This window comes from Erigeron canadensis, chromosome 9 (assembly GCF_010389155.1).
Source record: "Erigeron canadensis isolate Cc75 chromosome 9, C_canadensis_v1, whole genome shotgun sequence".
NCBI lineage: Eukaryota > Viridiplantae > Streptophyta > Magnoliopsida > Asterales > Asteraceae > Erigeron > Erigeron canadensis.
The window spans coordinates 22588414-22614740 of NC_057769.1; the positions used below are offsets into that span (position 1 = coordinate 22588414).

The following is a 26327-nucleotide window of genomic DNA, read 5'->3' on the forward strand; positions in this document are numbered from 1 at the left end:
CAATGACTCGAAATTTTTTTAGGACCAGGGACCAGTAACAACCCATAATGATTCGTACGGGCCAACAATCTCTCTAAAGTTGTGTGTTATTAATTTATTATGTCTATCGAAGTAATTTATGGTGTTATTCCAATCACAATATTTGACTTCAAATCGATGAAAATTGATGTAATTTTGTTCTATACAGAAAAAGTTATATCTTAATTTGTTTTTCCATGCATCATACCCAAAGGCAAAAACATGTTAGGTTAGTAGGTTAGCGATATGTAAACTGATCGGTGATCTTGATTGATCCCTTAGAATTTATCTTGGAAATTTATAACACATCACAATTAATCATAACCAGACCTGAATAACACAATAGACCCGAACAAAATAACACACGAAATGATGCACTTTCTAATGGGTACGGGTGATATAAAGCGATTTTCTATCGGCTCGTGCCTAATAATATCTAATTTCAGACGTGAAATAAGACACGTTCTTTAACAATATTCATCATATCAACCAAAAGATCATTTGTCGCCCAATATTAATAAATCATCCATGGGTTTAATCTACAAACGATCAAACTAGTACACAGAAATTATATTAAAACTTGGAGTTTTAACTCATGTTTCCTCTAAGCTCGAGCATAGAAAACCCTAACGTCATCAATCACAGGGCCACAAAGAGAGCCGAAATCATCAGCCCGAGTGTGGTAATACGAACTATAAAACGTCACTCTAGTTCTTGTGGCTATCGCCTTAAACTTCATACTAACCGTTTTCCATTTCCCTTTACCTTCCGACTTGAATGGTGCTTTTAGAGTATCTTTTGCAGCAAACGCTTCAACCATCATATCGCCATGGCACCCATTCTTAGCATCCCCAATCACGAATGTCAGGTTGTATAACTTGTTTGGGACTGTTCTAAGGATTTGTGCCATCGCGCTTTCTCTTCCAGCAACTAGCTCTATGGCGGCAACTCCTTGCGGAACATTGAAATGCTTTTTGTCAATGAACTTAACTGCTTTCAAGGACTCGATTATCCATCCAGGAAGTGGAGATGTAACGTCTTCTTGTCGTGGAGGTAGCAATACACCGTTTGATGAATTGAATAACCTGTGTGGCCCTTCCTCAAAATCTCCATTTTTCACCAGATTTACTGCCACAAAAAAAACATCTATTAGTTTCTTTAAATCCATATCTAACACCCTTCTTTCTGATCTATAAATGAAAACAATTTTTCTTCTCTACAACAAAAGATCACAAGGCCTTCCAAGTTATTACAAACTTTTTTTTTTAACATTCTAACAAACTTTTTCATAAACCAGCATATGGCGTAAGGCACGCCATACGCCAGTTTATGACAGACGACAGCGGTGGGTAGCCAAAGCCCTAGAGCCCAATGTGTTAAAACCCATCTTGGATTTGGATCAGATTTGAACTTTAGATGAGTAGTCTCAAATTCATCTCTTCATTTCCCCTGTACCAATTGAGAATTGAGCTAAAGCTCATTGGGAGTTCAATTTGAAGTCGCTAAAAACGATAGATACAGGGTATTTCGTGTGTTTTACTTACAGCGAGTAGGTCTAGGGGGAAGAAGCTCCTTAATCGCAACAGCATCAATAAGCGGGCCACATTTCGGGTCTTCTTGAACACCCGGGTTATGAAAAGTTAACTTGACACTAGCCGAATTCGCTTTAAACCCATAAGCATAAACATCACCACCATCACTACTATACAAAGTCTGCAAAGGCAAATCACCAGATTGTGGTGGTACGGACACTCTTAAAACTTCTTCTTGTGCACAAGTTCTAGAAGCACCAAAGGTCACAGCATATAAAGATCCGGGTTTTACGGATATAGTTTGGGAAATCGTTGCTTCGTTTCCTAGTCTCACGGCGTGAACGCCGTGAGCAACTGGGAAGTACATTCCGCCGGGCTGTGGCCCGCCGTGAATGTACTCCACTAAACCGCTTATTTCCCATTTGGGTAAAGCGGTCTTGTGAAGTAAGACAGTGTTTTTTATGTCTGTTGGTTTTGGTGCTTCTTCAAAGTTTCCATTTGGTAACATTCCTGAAAAAATATTACAATAAAAAACTGTTATTTTCAGACACTATTTTTTTTTTTTTTTTAAGTTTAGCAAAGATTAATCCTGATCTAATTAGTACCGGGTTACACAAACTAATAATAAACATACTATAAATCAAACAAAAATAGTTTATTAGTTCCAAAAGTAAAGTCAGGCAAAATAAAAAGTAAGCTTTATAACATAAACATAGTAAATTAGAGCTTATGAAAAAATAGATTTAACATAAAATACCCAATCCCATCAAAAGCCGTCAAATATAGACAGTCATATCTCTACCGAGTAAAAATACAAACATAAATTTAACAAAATAAGCACAAAATGAGGCATGACAAAATAAAACTTAATGTAAGTATATGGGAGTTAAAATACATACCATCTAATGGGGTTGGAGTTGGAGTACGAGCAGCCAAAACAGTGGTGGAAATGAGGGTGAATGTGAATAAAATGTGAATATTTTTAGCCATTTTTTTGGGTCAGGAGAGAAGAAAGAATAATGGAGTGGGAAATTAAGTGTATTGGGTGTTGGAGGATATATATATTGGGAAGAGGAAACAAGAGATTATGTTTGAAGAAACAAGATGATGAAGAAAGGCACGAGGGGTGTTGGGTATGAGGGGTTTTATTCTATTATTTTTCTACAATTATTTCCCATTTTCTTCCTCGATTCATGCAATCTAATCGAAAAGATAATTTTACTTTAGTCTTCTTTTTAGGACTAGTTTTGTCCTATTAAAATAGATATTATTTTGAATGCTAAGACGATTTAACGTATAAAAAGGAACTCATGGCTCGGACTCGACTCGACGAAGGAAGAGCTATGAGTTTTTGGAGAATCAGACTCGACTTGGGGAGAACTCGGATTGAAATTTTATATAAAAACATGAGTATTCTTGAAATTATATGTAATAAAACTTTAAAAATATAATCCAAACTTCAAATTTAAACATAACTGTTTAAAAATATTAACATAATAATTCAAACTTGAAAATTAAACGTTGTTGATAAGATCACGCTTCATTATCATCTTGTCCGCATCTAAGTTGGAAAACTCGTGAGTCGGACTCGACTCGGCGAGGTGGGGAGTCATGAGTTTATTTTGGAAATTTGGTTGACTCGGGAGAGTTTTACACCTTGATATAAAGACGTGACCCTCGAGCTCGTTGTTACGTCGTCAATTAACCGACAAAGAAAACCGATGTCTCAAAACAACGAAATGTTGCCTATAACGTCAGTTTTGTAATGTGGAGCCACAAGCAACGAGCCAACGACGGATCAACTTATTTCACCATTCGGAACCTTATATTTATTTCTTTATCTATACTTCTATAATACTATATAAAAATTATACTTCTATGTTAAAAAGTTTACAATTTTGAGACATGCGAAATTACCATTTTACTCTTAATTAATTAACTTATACAATTATTCCATAATCTTTTAAAAGATATATTCACCATCCCTAATTTCAAATATCTTTGTATCAATTTCTACACCACTTGACGCCAATGCCATTACCATCCGTCGACGCCACCACATCGTAACTAATGTCATCGTCGTCGCATTACGCGGGTACCATGCTCGTTATATTTGGCTATAATTAACTTACTTTTCGGTCATGAGTAGTTTTTCCTAAATGTAAAAAGCCTTTACGGTTCATTTAATAATCATGTATTTGAAAATCATAGCAACATAGGTTATAGTGCTAACTTTCTTTTCTTCTTTATACTCGTATATTTTAGGTTGTGGAAGTAAATTCATTGGAGAAAAAGGTATAGCTGAAATCCTTATTTATTGATATTTAAAGTATATATTTATATCACGAACCACCAAAAAATAATTTTCACTAAAACCATACTCTATACTACTCAATGCTTATATATTTATTGAAAGAAAACATCCATGTGATGGCCTAGAGGGACCTAAATTGAATGTGATGGTGCATAATACGACTTCTTTTTGTTTTTCACTTACAAAAACTCACACCTATGAGTTCTTAAAAATTTGCAAATTTAGTTTATAACGTCCCTTGTATGATCACTATGATGTGACGGAGCCATATGTTAGGCCACAACCCCTCCAACACCAAATACAAAGTTTATGAATTAAAACTTTATATTTTTTTTTAGTTTTATTTCAATATAATAGTTAAGGATAACGTTAATTGGCCTATTTACAAAACATAAATTTGTTGGATGTAGTTCACCATGGTGTTTGAAATATATCAACAATTATAGTAGTAAGGGTGTAACCAATTTTTCTAATTTAGTATGGTTAATCTCAATATTGTACGCGTTGCAAGTATTGTACAACTTTATATGATAGGGATGTGGTAATTCTAGTCACATTATCATAATAACGGTCCGAGCCTATATTTATGTTGTCAGTATAAATTAAATGTTTAAGAGTACTGATTTAATATCAAAACATCTTATTTGATATGGTAAAACAATGAACAAATATGTCCTATATGGGGATGGTAATATAAGGCTGTCGGGTATCTAAGCTTAGGTGTGGAATACTCACATATTTTTTTTTAATCCATAAAAATCATGGGAGCTCATGCATTTATTCATTAAACAATAAATAGTAAAATATTAGTATGTGAGAGGTTCACACCTAAGCTTAGGTGCCGAACAACCTTATATTTCTTTTTCCATATATATATATATATATATATAATGAGAACAGTTTTAAAATAAGAACGGTGAGAACACCTTAAAAACATCATTTTGATGCATTAAAAGTCCACAAAACTAACATATTGCATAACTACTTATCATTATTTAAGCGTTTAACAACACATTGATTCATCAAAATCGAAAAAATCACGTTTTTTGTTGGATGCATCATTTTGATGAATATGCATCCAAGATGGATGCACAAAACAAAAAACATGATTATTTCGATTTTGACGGATGAATGTGTTGTTAAACACTTAAATAATGATAAGTAGTTATACAATATGTTAGTTTTGTGGACTTTTAATGCATCAAAATGATATTTTTAAGGTGTTCTCACCGTTCTTATTTTAAAACTGTTCTCACTGGAGTGTTACCCTATATGTATATATATATATATATATATAGGGTAACACTCCAGTGAGAACAGTTTTAAAATAAGAACGGTGAGAACACTTAAAAAACATCATTTTGATGCATTAAAAGTTCATAAAACTAACATAATGCATAACTAATTATCATTATTTAAGTGTATAACAATACATTAGCCTGCCAAAATCAAGAAAATCATGTCTTTTGTTTTGTTAATCCATCTTGGATGTATATTCTTCAAAATAATGCATCCACCAAAAAATGTGATTTTTTCGATTTTGACGGATCAACGTGTTGTTAAACACTTAAATAATGATAATTAGTTAAGCACTATGTTAGTTTTATGGACTTTTAATGCATCAAAATGATGTTTTTTAAGTGTTTTCACCGTTCTTATTTTAAAATTGTTCTTATTTGATTGTTCTCATATATATATATATATATATATGTCCCCTAGTGGATCAAAAATAGAGACCATGTTAATTTTAAAATTTTTAGCCGAAGAAGCTTTAATCACAATACTACACTTGTTGGATGTAAATAAGAACATAATATATAAGTTTAAATATGAAATCCGAAGAACCAAAAATACAAATCCATTGTAATCTGACAAATAAAAATATTATTTTTTTTATAAAAAAAAACACAGTACCGACCGTGACGAATAAATTCTCGTTATAGAGAATGTCACCGCCAGTAACTGTTTAATTTTTAACATATTTATACAATATAGTAATATACAACTTTAGTGGTAATAAACAGTCTCCACCAGTAACTGTTATTTTTTTTAAAACAACAACAACAAGACCCAATTCTTGCGCGGGGTATGGGGAGGTAAGCTGTAGATAGTCTTACCTCTACACAAAGGTAGAGAGACTGTTTCCATAGGGACCTCCGGCCACAAATGAGTGCAAGACGGAAAATGAGAAATGTTTAGAAAATCATACCTGTCTGCCGAGAATCTGAAAAGAAGAAATACCTGTCTACTGGGTCCGGCTACTATGCGGGTCGAACGTTTATCACTTATGCGTCCTACCGATATCTTAGAAACATGTTTGACAATTCAAATACAAATACAAATACGAAAACAATCGTATTGGACATATTAAACAACATAAAAGTAGCATACTAATACGTAACTATTATTTTTTTAACATATATGTAAACCAAACTAATACAATACACGATACAATATACCAACGACAACTATGTTTTCAAGTATGAGGCAAACTGTGTGTACTTTTTCAAAAAACACTTTAGTGGTTTTGAATTTTGATAGTTTGCAATATCTTTGCATAATGTAACAATCTCTTTTGACTCCTTCCCCATCACTTTCTAACCCTTCTGTTCCAAAAGGTTCCAAAAAAAAAGAGAAAAATGTATCTTACTCGTTACTCATACTACTGAACTGATAGAAGATATATTATCGTCGATACTATTTTAACTTATGTCATGATTCTGTCAAATTTAACAAACATGAATTTTGTATGGACGTCTATAGTGTCTACGCATTGTGGCGGTGAAATGGTAGGGGTGATAGGTCAAGTTTTGAAGTATGATAGTCAAATGCCTTAACAGTACGGGCTCTGCCCTTGAATTTAAAAATTCGTCGAAAGTATATCGAGTGACATCTCTAATGAAAAAGCATGAAATTTTAAGAACACTCATACAATTTTTATAATTTATCGATATACGGTTTTTGAGATATAAGATTTTGAATAAATTAAAGTAATAAAATGATTTATGGAGGAAAAAAAAATAAGTGGTTGAGATTTGAGGAGAGAATAGAAAATGAATGGTTGTGATTTAAGGGTATTATAGGTATATTAGGTAGAAATGTTTAAATTAGTTAATATAAAAGAGTGGTATATTAGGTATATCAAATCCTTAATTGAGATTTTAAAAAAAGACAAAATGTTTTATAAGATAATATTAGAAGTATTAGATTAGATATTAAAAGTATTAGATAATAGTTCCATCAATATTACAAAGTAAAGATTAGTGCATCAAGTCCTAATAAAACTTGTTCGTTTAGTACCTAACCCTCACATGTTCAAACCAAAAAATAACCAGTCCCATCATAGAGGATCCTGTTTAGCAATCAAAGAAAATAAAGTTATTAATTAGGCAGGGCCGTCTTTTAAAGATTTATGGGTCTTAGTCGAGCGAAAAAAAAGGACTTATCGGCTAAACGCAACAAATTATATATATATAATAAATATATATTTATATATATATATATATATATATATCAAGATAGGAAGTTTACATTATATGAGCTAAATGTTATATCAATAAACATAACAAAAAAGTTATTCTTACAGAAACTAAAAAAAAAAAATACAAAATCATACTAATGAATTAATATACTACAAATAATAAACAAGAAAGAAAAACATGGATGGAGTTTGCAATTAGTTTTTATCTACACAAAACAATAGAAAGAATTATAAAAAATCATCACCTATAAAATAAATGAAAGGTGAGGATAGTTGACAAATTGAAATTGTGTAAACTTTGACAGCATCGCTTAGACTTCGAAGAAGCAGACAAGTGACAATCCCTTCTTATTTTCCTTTATAATCCGCATATAAGTATTAATTATATATATATAACAATAAAAAATAAAAAATCGGGCCCCCTAAAAAACCGGACCTCGACCTGTCGTCCACTTTGCCCACCTTTTACACCGCCCCTGTAATTAGGTATTTGTATGACATAGATGACCTTGGATCGAAAATAATTAAAATGGCAAGGTTAAGAGGAAAATTTTGAATTATTAGATGGCTTATGTTAGGGGAGCCTAGAGGGTGTTCAAACCCGATTTCCGGCCTGAGCATAAATTTATAAAGGCATAAATTTTCGATTTTTTTTAAATAATATATATATAATGTATAATATGCTAAAAAATGTGTTATAAGTAAATAAATAATTACTATGGTATGTAATTCTAAACTTATCATCTCATTATGCATATATAATTTTTTTGTTATAATACTAGTTATCATTAATAAAAAAATTTGTTTATATACTTGAATTCTGTAAAAGTTAGCGACATTTTTTTCTTGGTTCGGCCGGAGTGTTTGAATTCCCAGAGCCGCCACTGGCTTATGCATCATCACGTCGTGTGTATAAATCGGTTGAATTAATCTATATGTTTGTTAATGTTGGGTATTTTTAGTTTAGTTCCCAATCTTTTAGTATAAGACTTCTTTAAAAAGAGGAAAAGGATTATATGACACTTGAATGGGCTAAATTGTTAACCAACTAGATTACTATTCAAAAATGTACAAACACGAAAGGAATTTAAAAATCATTAAAAGTTACATAACCTGCGTTTTAATGTTTCCTCTTCTAGGTTTTAAAGTTAGGAATCAGCATTTAATCACTAATTTGAAAAAGAATTAACTACTAAAGTACTAAGCTTTGTTTGTTAGAAAAATATATATATATATATATATACATTGTCAACTATTAAGTTTGGAATTGGCCGTATCAAACTAGTATTTTTTTGGTCGGTTTAGATGATTTAACAAAGCTTCATAATTGATATTCGATTCGATGTGTAAATTTGTGAGACCAAGGATATCATTGTTACCAATATTTTATGGTACTTGCACATGTCTAGTTTTAACTTAAAAGTAGGATTATATACGTCTCATTGTCTTAATGACTTTTTTCTCTAGAAGGAGGGAAGGACCTGTATATTAACTGTAGGCAATGTTTTTGCTTGTAGGGTTATTATACTTGTGGGCTTATGGCAATCATAGTTGTCAAACTCGTACGAGTCGGGTCAAAACAAGACGACTCAATAGGATGACTCGCTTTACTTTAGACTCGTAACATGACTCGTGTTGGTAAATACCCTGAAATCAAAACCAAAACACATTTACTTAAATCAAACCAAATCTGCAAAGTGCAAACTGAATCCGAACCCAAATTCGCCTGAAATGCCAAAAGGCCCAACCTAAATTCACGGAATACAATACGAAAACTCTCATTACATTTCCACGCCCATAATCCAATTGGATAACGCATAAACAAGCCAGAAAACATGCGGGGAAGTTTATTTAACTGTACAATATCTAGAAACAAACTAATTAACATTGTCCATTTATGTTGGTAAATATTACAAGTAATTTGTGTTAAGAACACATACATCAAACATAGATGAATAAATCATTCCTAAATTCAAAAATCACATGTCTGGGTATTTACACTAAGACTATGTGATATGAGGGGTTCTCTAGGCGTTTTAGGGCCGGAACGCCTCCAAAACGCCTGCTACATTGCCCCCGGTAGGCGTTCCGGACTAAAAAATGGGTGTGGACGGTTGGGCAAAACCGTAGACCAAAATTGGACTTTTTCCCCTTTCCAATGCCAAACGGCTACTTTTCTAATTATTGTTTATATTTTTGTTTTTTTTTCTTTTTCTTTTTATCCTCTATAACTCCATAGGAGCACTGACACATGGCGGAAGATGCCCATAGGGGCAAAGTTGACTCACCCCACACATTTTTGGAGAATGCCTTAGAATGCCTTGTTTGCTTATGTGCCGCCACATGACGGAAAACCCCCCATCCATGGAATGCCTCATACCACTTGCTCTAAACCACGAACACAAACCATTTCGAAAACTTTAGGAACCGTGATACTAGCTAGCCCATAAGAAATTCCGTAGCACGTATTTTAGCTGCACGCTAATTTGGTCAAACATACCCGTTTATTCTTCATTATTATATCATTAAAAGTGTTACTGTGTTACTTATTAGGATCATTCCCTATCATTACTTCTAACTTAAATATCGTTATTAGATAATAATAATAATGTTTAGTGTGGGAGGTATGTCTTGGTGTAGGTAATATGTAGACCGGCTCATTAGACAGGCTATAGAATTAATGGTCATGTGGCTTCCTAGGATCGGGTATTTGTTCACACGCTTGCTGTTTCTGACATTTTTCATTAAGCTAATCATGCTTTAGAATTACTCGTTTCGTTAATGTTGCTTCGTGATTGACTTTTCTTTTAAATATTTTTCCAATAATGGTATGTCTAACTTATGACAAACAAATACATGCATTATGAACTAGTTTAACCTGGTTATAACATGGTTTAAACTATGATTAATTGATTAGCATGTTTTAGTTATAAGTTATAACTAACTATACATTGCTCTATATTCTGATAAAATAATATATCAAGTACAGGACATGCCAATTGGATTTAATGGGATGACAATTCACCATAAATCGTTTTACAAAAGTAATAAATAAATAAGAATTATGAAGCAGACGAAATATAAGATTAATATTTTATAAGCAAAAAGCAAATCATAATGTTATTTTAGTCTCTATTAAAAGAAACAACCCTAGCTAATTCATTGATATGGATTATATTAACTTTGATTACAATTTAGTCCTTCTACCGAATACCTAATATTTAATCCAATTCAATCATACATCTATTTTATCCTTTTTTTTTACTATACAATGTTAATTACATATGAATGTTGAATTCTATTTACACAATGATTATATTTAAGGTGCAGCGTGTATTTACACGGGTAAGTAAGTTTATAATTCTCACCCATTTGCAATTTAATTTGAAATTGAATATGATAACCCAAAGTTAATGAATAACTAATATTTAAAATGATAGATGTGTGTCGTTTAACCCATGAATTTTGAGGTGTGAACTGTGTTCTATTGAAGATATACAGTGATATATTAATAGAACCTATTACCAAGATGATGCAAAAAATCTATGAAAAATGAGACAAGAGAAAAACAATATTTTTCTACAATTAACTTTTTTTTTTTTTATGAAAGGAATTTATATATTCATTTTAAACGAAACAAGAGTTTAAAGCTCACATGATAATAGTTGATCATCTCTAGTTATCATTTTTGTTATTATTATATTTATTTTTTGAAGTTGAAACCAATCATTGGTGGAAAAAGAAATCTCTAGCTTATCATGATTTTTCTTTTTCTTTTTGGTTTTTGTTACATGTAAAAATTCAATTTACGAAAGTCTTATTGAAGTTACTCCAATTTAATACCATGAATGAAGGGAAAATGGATCACATGGGTTAAGCCACAAAAGACATATGATGTGTCCACACCGATTACATGTGCACTGCTGCCGATTTCGTTGACCATTTAAATACCCATATATCCCCATTGTCCCATTCTACATTTCTCGGTTTCGTTGTATCTTCAAAGTGATTATTTTACATTCATAGGTGATCTGTAAAATATTTTTTTTAACCATATATTATTAAATATGATTCATTTAACTTAGATAATATTCAAGATCTTAATTATAATACGTTTTCAAACTAATTTTTCCCGCATTTAAAATTCAAATTGTTAAGTTTTATACACGTTACCCACAAAAAGTTTTACCGACAAAGGTTCAAAAACCACAGTGTCTCGAACTTTTTTGGTGGGTAAAATCGTCATAATCTCAAATTCTAAATTTAAAAAAATATATAATACTCACTTTTGATGCTATCTAAACTATTTCGCACCTTTCCACTTTTTACTTTTGACTCTATTTAAAAAGGCTCCAAACCACATTTTCGTACTCTATCATTTCCTTTTCTGTTTGTTATAACAAGGTTGTATAAAAGATTATTCGATAAGATCATGGGAATTTACTCAAAAACTAAATTTGGTATAAGGTTGTTTCCAACAGCTACGGCGAAGGGTGTTTTTTTTTATCCGTCGTGCCCGTTGGAGATTTGGCCCGAAATACATAATGAACATGCAAGGTGAATGAGTTCACATTTTGTAAGGCGAAATGAATGGATTTTAATGATTTTTGTTAAATTTCATTTTATCTTTAATTTTAATGGATATAACTGGATTAAAAAGTAGTTTTATAATGTTTAATGTCAAAAATGACAAGACAACTTTAAACAGTATCGTAAATGAGATTCAATTTCAAGAGTCTAATTTATAAACATACAAAGTAAAGTAAACAAAGTGAAAAAATTGGGTATCTGCTATTGTGAAGGACCACAATTGCTGTTGGTTTTTGCCTTGTGTTAGTGTCAACATTTGGTGGTCTTGCTGCCGTTAGGCGATGGTGGTGCACCGTGGACCTACCACTGTGGTGGTGCTAGTTCCAGTTGGTTATGGTCGGTGGTTGTAGTCTACACCTAACAAAACCAGAATTTTTAGTAGAAATATATAGAAATTAATTATTGAATGATTTTAGAATCATAAGAAGTTAAGAACGTCAGTGAATAAACGGCCCAATATTATATACGTATTTTTGACCATAAGACCGTTGGAGGCTAATAGAGTCTCTTCGATTTCACCATACTCACAAGATTTGAATGTTGTTATCATATCTTATGAGAAAAAATAAACGGGGTTCACTTCTCAACGAGGTTGGGGCTTTTTCTAAACGGTTGTTTAATTATGTGACCACGTGAATCGTCCACTCATCCCCTATATTATTTTTAGCAATAGCTACTTGATTTTTTTTTTTTTTTAATAAATTTGTATAGTATCAGCCATTATTATCACAAAACTTAAGTCCACTATGCAAAAATTGTGGGCTATGTATTTTTAAGAGCTCAAAGAAGTTGCTTGACTCCATCTAACATTTGGGCCGGTTTTGGTCCTATTTTACAACAAAAACACTGATACGTAGACATCCGATCCCATCACGGGCGGTTATGAGAACGTGAAGTGCTGTATCCAAACAGAAAAAGATTATTTTTTAAAAAATTGTTGAATTTGTGTTCCTTCAATAAACTCATAATTTATATTTTGTAGTTTGATACATTAATAAATGTTTCGCCGAATCAAAACTAAAAGGGCATGGTTAAAATATAGGGTATGTTACCACCTTCCCCAACCCCACAAGCCACAACTATATACCACGCTATGTATGTTGAGCAAGGTTTTATAAGGAAGCTCCTCATGAGGGCATCTCTTGACAAGTGGCAATCCACTTATCAATGGGCTTCCTCTCATTTTATTTTGGAGCAAAGCTTCTCAAAGGAAGCCCTTCTTGTGGGTCAAACCTGTATTTTTTTTTATTTTTTGTTTTATGTTTTGTTTAATAAAATTTTGTTTTTTACAATTTTTTACCCTTGAGTTTTTACGTTTGTAAAAAAGAATCATCAAAATTTTAATCAACCAAAAAGTTTGTGATTTTAATCCCATTGTAGACAAACTGTATATACGTGTGTAAGTATGCCGAATAGTCTTTGAAAACACAAACTTTGAAGTTCAATTACACTCCAAATCAACATGACATATAGGAGAAACACATGCATTTAAGATATGACACAATATAAAGTCAATGCTATCGACATATTCCAAGCTCAATGTACAAAGATATGACAATGTTGGACACCAATAAGCCAAGCTGTTGTAGCTGCTATATCATGACTAGGTGCAAATCAAAGTTGTTGTATCATGACCAAGATACAACAAACTTGTAACTGATTCAACGGCCACTGCAACATGTTACAAATTGAAACCGACATGAACATCTTGATAAGAAATCATAACGCATAATAATCCACATGAACATCTTGATAATCATCAGATAGAAAGGGACTATATGTCTATATTGAACATCAAATTGTTATTACACCTAGATAGTCATTTCGTTCGGCCTCCTCCCGTCGCCTATCAATAACAACCCTACGATGAAATCCCCTTGGTAGTGGTTTTTCATCTTCATTTTCGGCCACAACACGTCTAACTAAGTTAATGGCTAAAACTACCGCACTTTCGACGGCATCATCATATTCGTCGGAGCCTATAGAATTAAAAGAAGATGACGATGATGAAGATGGGGAAGAAATATCATTGGGATCCATAGATGAAAGGTAAGGTGAATAATTGTGTATAAATTGTATAAAAATTTGTAAGAAAGATAAATAGATAGATAGTTGTGAAAATATGGTTGTGAAATATTAAATATGTGTATATATAGGAAATAAGAGGGGTTAAAGTGAAAAAAAAAACATCAAAAAACATAGATATAGCTGTTTGGAATCTGCTACTTTTGACAACGTCTCTTTTTTAAAACGCCTTGGAATACGTGCCTGGAGGGTTTTTTTTAATCATAAAGCCCCTTGGGGCAATGTGCATAGCTTCTTTGGGTTTTATAGGGCTTCTTATAGCAAAAAAAATTAAAAAAAAATACCTTACTCCAAAAAGCCTAACAAAACTAATGTGTATAGTTGTATACAACAAATTCAGCCCTTCAAATAAACACTTTTACGTGTATCACAACTGTTTTTTGACAAAGTTTTAGCAATGACGTTTGGCAGAAATGCACGTGGGTGACTTTGGTCCTGGCCCCCCCTAAAGTTCGATTTATATACACTATTTTGAAATCATTTAACATATGATGGTTTAGATCAGCCTGTTAGCTTTTAAAATTTAAGGGTACTTGTAGTTGAGATTGTTAGTTCGATTCTCTCGTTCTGCAGTTTTGTTTTATTTATATCACTTTTTACTTTTCATTTGTAGGTGAAAGTGTAAGTGTTAGACTTATAATCTACTTAATCTATCTACATGTTTGTTAAGTATGACTATTAAAAATTTACCCAGTAACCTACATACATATACTTTAGAACTATAATTTTGATTTTTATTTTGAACGGCAGAAAATTATATATTAATATAAATATAAGGACAACTTAGTAAGGTACTAGTTGTTCGAAAGTACAATTACACAAACAATCTAAAAATCAACAATCGAAATAACAAAAACTCATTAGACCACCAATAATGGATTTTTGATCCACTTGTCTCAGGATAGGATTTTCTTCTTCTGTCTCTGTTTGTACCAATGATAAGATGCACTGATGATCATATCCGTTAGTGGGTTCGCCCTCTTTTTATAAGATTGAAATACAATCTCATTTCTAAACTTCCACAACTGCCACCAGGTAGCAAAAACAACGATTACAATGACAGCCCTTTTAGAAGAATTTAGGTGGAGCCGATCAATTGCTTCCAAAATCTCAAGAGGGGGAAGGTGGAATGGCAGAATAATGTCAAGCCATTTTGATATCGCGGTCCAAGTTACTTTAGCAATATTACACGTAGTAAAAGTGTGATGTGTGTTCTAAACCCCTATGAAGCAAAAAGGACAAATGATAGATATATGGTTAATACCACGAAACCACAAGTTAAAGCGAGTAGGTAACCTATCTTTGAGCAATCTCCACACATGGATGTTGACCTTTCGGGGGGCAATCTTGTTCCATCTAGTTGAGACAAAATGGCTAGGGAGAGTATGATGATCCAGGTGTTTACGCAACTATAATTTTGATTTGAGAAATTATCACAAATCGTTCCTGTGGTTTGCTCGATTCGCATTTTCGTCCTTGTGCTTTTTTTTTTTTTTTTTTTATCATTAGGTGTCCCTGTACTTTTCATTTTTATTGCCAGACGTCCCCGCAACTAATATCCGTCAAAAAAGCTCCATTGTGTGAGGGTATAATTGTCTAGCCCAACTAAATATACAGCCACAGGGACGTTTCGATAGACATATATATACCCTAAGTTTCTTTTACCCCAAAAGATTATTTACAAATCACAACCTGTTTTCTTTCATTGTTTTATGTATCCAATCACACTTAATTCTTTCACCACCATATATCATTTTTACACCAATATGAATGTAGAAAAAGAAAAACGGGCAGCCATGCTTTTACATCTACACCGTCTTTAATTCTTTATATCCCCAAGTTGTACTCTTCATGATATATAACAGAATATATATATATATATATAAATTTTCAATATAAAAGTTATAGATAAATTTATTTAGACCTCCTTACGAAACAAAGAATTTCCCGTGAAATTGAGAAGCCCGCTGGAATACAGTGAAGATATGACGGCGCACGACAGCCCTGGTGGATAAGGGTGAGGAGAGAATAGCCTGAGAGACTGGTGGTTGTGATTGTTAATTATTAAAAGGGGTGATTCTATGGTTGAACAACGGCGGTGGTGGTTGAACATAGAAGTTCGAACAGCGGTGGTGGCATAGTGGTTGGCTTCGGTGACTCAATGGTGGTGGCATTTCTTATGTTTTGCAGCTTCAATGGTGAAAAATTCTCCCCTATTCCTACATCCCCATGACATGAATCTTGATTTTTGATTGATTTTCTTAATGTTTTTTAATGGTTGATTTCGATATGTTCTTTATAGGAATTCAATTGTGTTTTTGTAAAATTTTGATGTTTTAGATCTAATGGTGTGATTTTTGAGTTGTGGATCTTGAGATATAGATATTACATGTAGATAAATTTCTACATATGTGTGGTTAAACATATCACACATATATGTCTGATTGTGTGTGGTGGTGGTGGTTTTAAATATATACAGTACAACAGAGTCAAAAGCATATAGATAGATTTAGAGGAATGTGGTGGAAAAAGACCAATGTACCATCATGTGCATTGCATGTGAGGGGCTTGACGGAGGAAAATTAACAGACGTTAGGGTTAGGGACGTTTGACAATGAAAATGAAAAGTACAGGGACACCTAATGATAAAAAAAAGCACAGGGACTAAAATGCGAATCGAGCAAACCACAGGGACAATTTGTGACAATTTCTCTTTTGATTTTAAAAGAATTGTTACACACTATATTTAATAATCACTTTATGGTTACTAAGATTTACTATTTATACACCTATATACCTTTGCTTAACACGGTGTTAATTAAAGCTTTGATATTCTATGCTAAATAAGTCTAGCTTGAGATCACTTAACTTAATATATATGTTAATGAAGAATTTATTTACGCTTCGTAATGAGTATATATTTTGTATGATTGATCAAAGTTCATATACTTCGTGTCACATTTCTAAATTTTCTTGTCATAATCGAATGAAAACATGTAAAGTTCTATTTTTTCTTGAAAAATAATAGAAATTAATAAATTCTATAATTAAACTTGCCCCCTCAAAAAGTTTGTTCAAGTTCCGCCACTGTCCCCATCACCTACTCTGAAAGGGAGAAGGGCTATTAGGCTATGGGGAGTAATGGGTTATTAGAACCCCATTTTTTCCTTAAAATGTGACATGTGGAGTTCTTTATAAAATGGGGGTTCTCCTTAGAGTGAGGGGTTCTTCTTTATAAAATCAAAAAGTAACTGTTGGGGTGGGAAGTATACGTTGGGGCTCTCATGGTCAAAGATGGAACACTCGTTCCATTTCAAACGAACCAACGATTTTATGCAAGTGGAACGCCCCTAGAGTAGTATGTTGGGCATTCCAGTTACTTTTTAGGCGTGCCAAAGGTAACAAAAGCTTCACTCCTGAAAGCCTTATTAGGCTCTTCCATGAGGTGTGTTGCCCGTCATTTTTATCATTTCACTATCACGTAAACATATTTAAACTAACATATTTCTGCCAATAGCAAATCATCACTTCCTACATCTATTTATTTTAAACACGCACATATTTATATAAAAGGACCTCACTCAACAATAGCGAGGCATATTGATTTGTCGGTTAAGTGACACAAAAACTGACGAGTCAACCGATGAGGCGGTACCCAAACTACCTATAGTGTCACTTTTGTAACATGACGAACGAAAGACGGTGGCAGGATTCTAGTGCGTGTAAATCACAAAGTCATCAGTACTTAGCAAGGTTAAAAATTATAATTTTTATGACGATCAAGTTTAATATAATTTGGTATAAATGACACGTTAATATGAAAGTTAAACAATACTGCCAAGTGCCAAAGGAGAGTAACGAGAAGAAGTTTTTGCCTCAGACAAAGGGTATATGTTTAGATCAACCAACTTTCAAGTATGACAGCAGTGTCACTTAGCATCATTGATATTTCCATATTTTGAAGTTGGTCAAAGAGCAAAATGACAATGATGACGAGGATAAGACAGTGTGAAACTAAATGAAAATCATCAAAACCAACAGCGATAATTCTTGTCATAAAAAAAATAAGAAACTTTCAGTTGTGTATATAGTTTAGTAAAGTTGTCATGTAGTACAACCCCGACACATCAACCACATGGTCTTCGCAATACGACTAACTAGTGTTAGAAGCATGGGGTAAAACAATTCTATTGTAGCATAGCAATATCGTCATTCACAGAAAACCTGATTGAATCTGGACCCCCAAAGCTTTTCATGTTCTCCTCAAAAAACCGTTTTTCTATACTGTGCTCACAAAGGGTGCTCATTGGAAATATAACATATAACAAGTCCATTATCTCACAGCCTCTGGTGCAGAGTTGCAATAAGGTGTGTGTAAACACACCAACTTAGTAGACATTAAGCACACGGTTGCAAAACCTACACCTGCCATAACACCCACTGTGCTTTTTCGTGTATCTAACCTCATTGCCCTTCTAAGCATGCTCCAAAAACATGGGATCAAACCGCCACAAGCAAACACCAACAAATGGTCCAAACCACTATAATCAATCCCAGCAAGTATAGCTCCAATGGCTGAAACAGGACCCACAATCCCAATCAACCCAGACCCGGCCAAAGACCCGTACCAACTATCAGTTGCTCCAAAAATGCAGCTTGCAACAGCCACCCCACGAGTGAGCCCGTGAAGGGAAACCGGTAGGACCATGTGCCGACCAAAGCCATAAGCTTTTGGTGCAGCCACTCCTAATGCGAGCCCTTCAGCTAGAGCATGTAGTGCCACTGTTAGACATGATAGTATTGAGTGTAGGGTAGGAACACTCATTGTGAAACCAGTTGCATCTAAGGTATTTGCAGATGTTTTTTTACGGGTGGTGAGTTTGGTGAAGGTGGTAGTTGAGATGTGTGTGAATGAAGAACCCGAAGTGAGAAGAATTATAAGAGTAAAAAATGACATTTTGGAAGAGAATAGTAATTGAAGTGGTCTCCATGCACCCAAAACAAAGGCGATACCAGATGCAATGCCAGTGAGAAGAGCATGTTGAAGATGGAAGGCGAGAGCAAAGGCGACAAGAATGTTGCCACCTAGTAAGGGACCGAGACCAAAAAGCAAGGAAACCAGGAAGCCAGACGCGCCTTCTGAACTACATCCAAGAAAATATAGTCAGAAATGAGTACATTAGCTAATCTTTAAAATGCAATAGCAAAATGATAATATCAAGGAAAAGAAAAGAAGTAAATGATCAAGTTTAGCTACTAATATTGCTAGAGACCGCCGTTCTAAAAAAAAAAGTATATATATTGCTGGAGACCATAGGGTCATTATGCATATCTTAAAATGTAATTTATAATTTTACTTCACAAGTCAGCACAAAATGAAGACTAGAAGAATGTGTACTTGAGGGAGTGTAAGCTAATGGTAGGTGATACTGGTACCACTACTTTTGAAACCACAGTTGTGCATCAATTATTTGTACAGTCAGCTTGCAATGTGGTAAATTTATCAAAAATTGTGGCACGAATATCACTACTCTAAACTAATAGGTTAGTCTTAAATTGATAATTAGTGTAGTGTAGCAAGTAGAGGTTTACTGACAATCCACTTAGTAAAACAGAAACAAAGATTAAAATAAAAACATAAGGATTTATGTGGTTCAATGAACATGTGCATGCATGGTTCGAGCAACCACATTCCATTACAAGTGTTGAGTCGTTCAAGGGTCAACGTGAAAGACACCAAAGTGATATATAACCCTAAGCTTTATTTAGATTAGGTCACAAAAATTTGGGTCAACGCCTCTAAATTTCAGATCAACTTGGATTAATGAAACAGAGTGGAATATATATTTTCAAGCTTACACATTTGAAATTTGATGTACTCAAATTAAATTGATCACAAGGATGACTAGTTTTTTCAGAATAAAGTAGGCCTTTTTTACGAAGACATGTCTATCTAACTGCATCATCTTCTAGTAATAGCTATTCCTTACTAAGATCATTAAAAACCTAAACTAAATATCACATTCTTTTATTGTTGTATAGATTAATCCAGTAAGACAAAGTTATCTTGAAATTGGTTTATAGATTCAACCATAGTAAAATACAAAACAGTTAACTATAGAGAGTAGGAGTAAGAGCTTTTGTATGATGCGTCTCAAAAGCATGTAACCTATGGCATATCACATTATTAACCAAAAGTAACTTACTTGTAATTGAGCCCGAAATTTTGGAACATAACACCAAGAGCTTGCATAAAGGCAACTGAAAGCGTAGCTGCAGAGGCAACATGAGATGGAGAAGCTTCCTGAAGAAAATAGAAGATACCATACAGCATTTCAGGATATGAAGTGCGCTTTACTTTAATCAAAAAGAAGAAACCCAAAAGATTGTGATAATATTACTCCGTATAATGCACAACTTATTAGTTATAGCCATATATATATGTTTCTCATTACTTGCCTATTTCATTTTTAATTTCTGTTTCTTTCTAATTTCGATACTAAACCCCAAATTAAAATCTTCGATTACTTTAATACCTTAAACGCATCTGGAAGAACCTCAGCCACAACCATCCAGATCATACACCCTGCTGCAAATCCCGTACAAAATGGCAGCATTTTGTTAAATGCATCCGCACATATAAAAGAGGGTACTGCTACAATCGGCTGGAAAAACATGGACAATTAAAGATATCCTAAGAACAGATTTTACAAATTTATAGAAACTGTTATGGCCTTTTACTATCTAAAAACAGGCGGGATACCAATTGCAAAAGAATACCTGGGGTAAAGATGTAATTACACTCCATAACATAGCATTCTGTGGTGAAACTCCCCTTGATGCAAGAACCATACTAACAGCTAAGCCTTCTGGTATATTATGAACAGCAATAGCTAACGTTATCAAAAGACCCTGCGAAAGACCCTTTGATCCAGCAAAAGACACACCAACTCCAGAACCTTCCCCAAAGGAATGTAGAGTCATGATCCCAATTACGAGAATAACCTTAGTTGCATCTGCTCCTTTTATGTCCAACATACTGACCTCACCATAATACTCAAGAAACTAGGCCATAAAAACAATTCGTCAAACATGAGACCCCAAGCAAAACATGTACATGCTAAAAAAAATGTAACAAAATATAAAGCACTATTACGAGAAGGTGCTGGGGATCACATATTTTTAATGTACTTCAAAGAAAAAGTGCATATGAAACTAACATCAACGCAACAGCTTAAAAAAGGTTTTTTTTTCCCTTGCTATGAGCTAAAATGTGTCAGTGTCACCAGCTTATTTTGTCCAAACACCAAGACTGCATTTCGGATTTTCAAAAACACAATAAGTCATAAGCATTTTAAAGGATATAATCCAGAAAACCCCCATCTAAAAGCCTGTGTTTGTTCAATCGATCAGATTAATTGAATGATCTTGCCAAGAATATTGTTATGAGGTTTAGTACTATTCCATATCGATCAAGGTATAGAAAGCTAAGAGAGTATATATTCCTACCATAATGAGAAGGATAAAACAAGTCGTCCATTAATCTTGAAACATTAAATATGCACCTCAGACCTTATTTAACCCTTATTTAGTAACAAACTGACCACATAAACTTCTAAAGTATAGAACTAGGGTTATCTAAAAATGAAAGTACATTTTTTGCCGTAAGAATAGCCGGATGAACTTCAAAATTTAGTTTATTCTTGGAAAAAGTCAAGAGCTATCATTTTTTGTCACTTGTCAAGATTTTCCTTTATTTAGAATTTTGATACTTATATAAAGTATGTTACTAAACTAAATGTATCAAAGAAACTTTGGGAGTTTAATATAGAGACCATGGTATAACTAGCAGTAGAAGAAAATGACAGATATATATAAGTAGATGAGAAAGATACCTTTTTACATAGCAATATAAAAATGCCACCCGACAAAATCCCCATGACAACCCAATTGCCACTACCATGATCTCTCCCTTCTTGTATTAAATCAAAGCTAGCTGCTAACATCACCCCGGCAGCCATCCCATTGCATATCCCTTCCCACTGAGCATCAATTTCCACAAAAAAGAATGGCAACGCACCCAAACCAGTTGCAGCAGCCATAGCCATAGTAAACAAAGCAACAGTAGTCACTGAAACCCTGCTGTTTCCACCCTTCTTCCCGTTAAGTTCATCGGTATTTGTATCAGAGTTGAAAACTTCTCCTAAATTAGTACCATCTATAACACTTCCAATCGTCTCCTTCAATGGAGCAGTTATTAACCTCTGTGAAGTACTATTTTCTAGCTCTGCAGTTACAGAACTATATTGGCCTAATACAAAAAGAAAAATTAACAAGATTTGTTTAAATCCCAAACCCATTCTGATATTCATATACACATCCATCCTTCTCTTTTCTTTTCTCCGGAAGGCAATATACACACCCTCTGTATCCAAATCTCACCACAAAAACTTCATATTTATAATCCCCAAACGCAGACAGGCAAAAGGTCTTCTATAACCAACATTACCCTAATCCCTATAGAAACCGACTTCAAAAGCCCTGGTCTCATGTACTATCAATACACTGTATTTTAATACCCTTCTTTAACAGAAAACCACAAACGGAAAATGCACAACAAGAAAGTAAGGCTAAAGCAGACTTCTCGTTTTAGAAATATATATATATATATATATATTGACAAATCTGCAGAATCCTTCACAGATGATTGCGCTTGCGTGTACCTCACCTGTAATCTAAATCAAAATGATATAACTAAAGGTTTGCATATATTACGTGATAACCGTAAACTAACACGTAAAGCCAATGACTTTCCCACACCAAGTCAACCCTATCATAGAACATGTGCTACGCTACACATATATAATTACAAGCAATCAAATTTCAAAACTTTACGATCATTTCATTTTAGCATGCGTCAATATTGTATGTATCCAAAACTCTCATATGAACTTCCAATTCATTGTTATTATAAGTATACAACCACTTATATACATTGTAAACCGCCTAAGTGATCCACACGTCAGCTAAAATACCCGTTACGCAACAAAGACGTAACCATACACAAACAAAACCAATCAATCAAAAAAGTTTGACACACGCAATACAACAATACATGTTCCGAGAATCGAATACATACAATAACAACACGGCCGAGCCAAACTTAACTAATTTTTGATCATAATCAGCAAAGTATGTTCCAAAATTCACAATTATAGTTAGATCAAAAATAATAGTACTTATATTTAAATTTAAAATGGATATTCAACCTGTTAATTTCTTAAACTAGTATACTAAATTATGTAAAATAAATCAACCAGATAAACTAGTATTATCTCCAAAAGGCACTACTTACATTAAGTTCGGTGGATGAAATTAAAAAAACAAAACTTGATTAAAACCCTAATTAGTGAAATTAAGATGATCAAACCTGTTAATTGAAGAAATCGGGAGTGATTAAAAGATAATCAAGACTTTTTAAGAAGATATATAGATACAGATAGATATATAGATTGTGTTATGTAACGGATTTAAGAGAAAGAGCAGTGATGACGGAAGGTAAAGATTCTGGTCATGGGGTTGTATTGACAAAAGCCGCGGTTTAACGCCCCCCATGTGCCCCCTGTTTTCTTTCCTATTTTCCTTTTTAGCCCTTTTACCCATTTTGACCATATGATACAATCCGTAAACGTCAACGGGTTTGGTTTATTTTGTTCAGATTATACAAAAGAAAAGTTTTAAATTCAGAGGTATGTGATTTAATCCGGATATTTTTCGACTACGTTATAAATGTATATTTATATTGTGACTATTTATGTACATAACCTTTAATCTCATTTATTGTTATAAGGTTCCTAAAGCCCTATGAATAGTGACATTGTATTAGAGATATCTCAATATAATATAAGAACTCTCTTACCCTTCCTACTTTCTTATGTCATTATAATCTTTGTTAGTTATTGTTATCCAATACGTTATCAGCACGACTTGCTCTTCAAGTAAGATTGCACTATCCAAAGGTATAGCATATAGTCTAATTAATCATAATTTCTTAATCTTTCATGCATGATCCGTATCATAATTCATATGATATTGGGTTGTGCTAGAAAGTTTTTGATCTTTTATTCTACTAATATATAATCCATATTGTAATTCATATGATATCGGGTTATATTACGTGATAACATATTGATTCTAATTACATATATCAATATAGACAGAAGGATGTGAACATATTATATCTAATGATGTGCTTGCTTTATCACATAATGGACAAAATTAGTTTTCTAAATCAATACCATTTTTAATCAGACGCTTGGTCATTTTAGTACCCTACTCATGCTATTACGTTACATGTTTTATTATTTATTGGTTTATATAATTTATAAAAGGGAAAGAAAAAGTCTTTTTGCTGTTTTTTTTTTCTTAATTTTAGTTGTGGGTAATCATGAATAACAATGTGATTTTTTAGAATTTGTATAGATTTTTTAATCGACCTCTTGAGTTCTCTCTTAAAAGATAATAAATAAATAAATAAATAAATAAGATGATGATGGGATAATTAAGAGATCAACTTGTTTTATATGGTTCACTACTCAACAGCTAATTAATATTATCTAAAACTCTCATATATATGTTATAGTAATTTGAAAGATGCGTACTTGTTTTTACAGTTTACATTGTGAAATTCCATATTTGGTTTAGATGTATCTATATTACGTTTAGTTAATATCTTGAATATTGGATAAGGCTAAACATTCACTTGTTATTTTCACAGTATCCATCATGTTAAATAATCATTTTCCTCAAGATATAATATTAGTGTATATTAACCCATGTGTGTTTATTTAGTATAGTTAATCATGTCGAACCTTGTAAAGCTTGAGTTTGCGGCATTAGATATCACTGGAAAAAATTATTTATCATGGGTATTGGATGCCGAAATCCATTTGGATGTTAACAATCTTGGGGATACAATTAAAGAAGAAAATACGACTAGTGCCCAAGATAAAGCAAAGGCGATGATATTTTTACGCCATCATATCCATGAGTTATTGAAAAATGAATACCTCACTGTGAAAGACCCACTTGTCCTATGGACCAATTTGAAGTCGAGGTATGACCACCAAAAATCAGTGATATTGCCAAATGCTCGTCATGAATGGCACAGTTTAGAATCACATCACAAATGAATTTATGTGGTGCTGATATTACTGATGAGGATATGTTGGAAAAAATATTTTCCACCTTTCAATGCCTCAAACATTGTCTTGCAACAACAATATCGTGAAAAGGGCTTTACCAAATATAATGAATTAATATCATGTTTACTTGTGGCCGAGCAAAATAATGAACTCTTAATGAAAAACCACGAGGCCCGTCCGGTTGGTGCAGCCCCATTCCCTGAAGCGAATGTGGCAACATATAATGGCCAAGGACGTGGTCGTAGCCATTATCGTGGTCGTGGTCGTGGACGTGGGCGTGGATATGGAGGAAATTATCAAGGTATTCAATTCAAAAACAAGGGAACCCACCAAAAGTTGTGATGACAAAGGGAAAAAGAAAAATGGAGCCCCATCAAATACATGCTATCGATGTGGAGGCAACAACCATTGGGCTCGTACATGTCGCACACCTAAACACTTGGTGGAACTTTGTAAACAATCAATCAAAGACAAAGGAAAAAGGGATAAAGTCAAATTTCACATACGAAGATGGAAGTGTTGATGCTCCCAAAGAAAACACTAATGCAACTAATCTGGATTATAATGATTTCCTTATCGAGCAAGCTAATTTTGATTTTGGTGATGTCATGGCTGTTACAACCCATTTGGATGCCTCCAACTTTTCCCTTAATATGGATGATTAGAATTTATGCTATGTTATTTTCTTTTATGTTTTGTTAAGACATTCTCGTTTGAGATTTGTCATGTCTTGTCTTGAAAACTTGGAACATGTTATGGAATAATTTTTTTTTCTTATTACTCATATATCTTTTATTTATGGAACTTTATTTTTCTTTTGAAGCACATGGAGTATTTAACTAATGGAGAAGATGAATGTCTTATTGACAGTGCTTCTACACATACAATTCTAAAGAAAAAAAGATATTTTTCTAATTTATCTTTGAAAGAGGCAAATGTTGGTATTATATCTGGAAAATCCAAATTAATTGAAGGTTTTGGAGAAGCTTATATTGTTCTACAAAATGAAACTCCACTTAAAATTAACAATGCATTATTTTCTTCATTATCTCAAAGAAACCTAATAAGCTTTAAAGATATTCTTCAAAATGGATATCATCTTG

The 26327-nt window shown here is 33.2% G+C and overlaps 3 protein-coding genes across 4 annotated transcripts; 1 reads left to right on the plus strand and 2 right to left on the minus strand.

The window, feature by feature from the left end:
• Positions 1 to 501: 501 nt before the first annotated feature.
• On the minus strand, positions 502 to 2595 carry LOC122581681. The gene is made up of 3 exons (XM_043753932.1): positions 2450 to 2595; positions 1563 to 2060; positions 502 to 1146 (listed from the first exon to the last, which is right to left on the minus strand). Exons 1-3 carry the CDS (start codon positions 2538 to 2540, stop codon positions 623 to 625), a joined length of 1113 nt encoding a protein of 370 aa, XP_043609867.1. The 5' UTR covers positions 2541 to 2595; the 3' UTR covers positions 502 to 622.
• A 15450-nt stretch (positions 2596 to 18045) lies between these two features.
• Positions 18046 to 23641, minus strand: LOC122581732 (putative zinc transporter At3g08650). Of its 2 annotated transcripts, XM_043753998.1 has the most exons (6): positions 23451 to 23641; positions 21916 to 22755; positions 20801 to 21085; positions 20557 to 20685; positions 20227 to 20324; positions 18046 to 19164 (listed from the first exon to the last, which is right to left on the minus strand). In XM_043753998.1, the coding sequence occupies exons 2-6, from the start codon at positions 22402 to 22404 to the stop codon at positions 18354 to 18356; spliced, it is 1812 nt and encodes a 603-aa protein (XP_043609933.1). In that variant the 5' UTR covers positions 22405 to 22755; positions 23451 to 23641; the 3' UTR covers positions 18046 to 18353. The 2 variants fall into 2 exon arrangements, with proteins under 2 accessions (XP_043609933.1, XP_043609934.1); XM_043753999.1 differs by lacking the exon at positions 23451 to 23641 and having other exon boundaries at positions 21916 to 23189.
• A 1241-nt stretch (positions 23642 to 24882) lies between these two features.
• Positions 24883 to 25566, plus strand: LOC122583351. The gene is made up of 2 exons (XM_043755767.1): positions 24883 to 25136; positions 25242 to 25566. The coding sequence occupies exons 1-2, from the start codon at positions 24883 to 24885 to the stop codon at positions 25564 to 25566; spliced, it is 579 nt and encodes a 192-aa protein (XP_043611702.1).
• Positions 25567 to 26327: the final 761 nt, after the last annotated feature.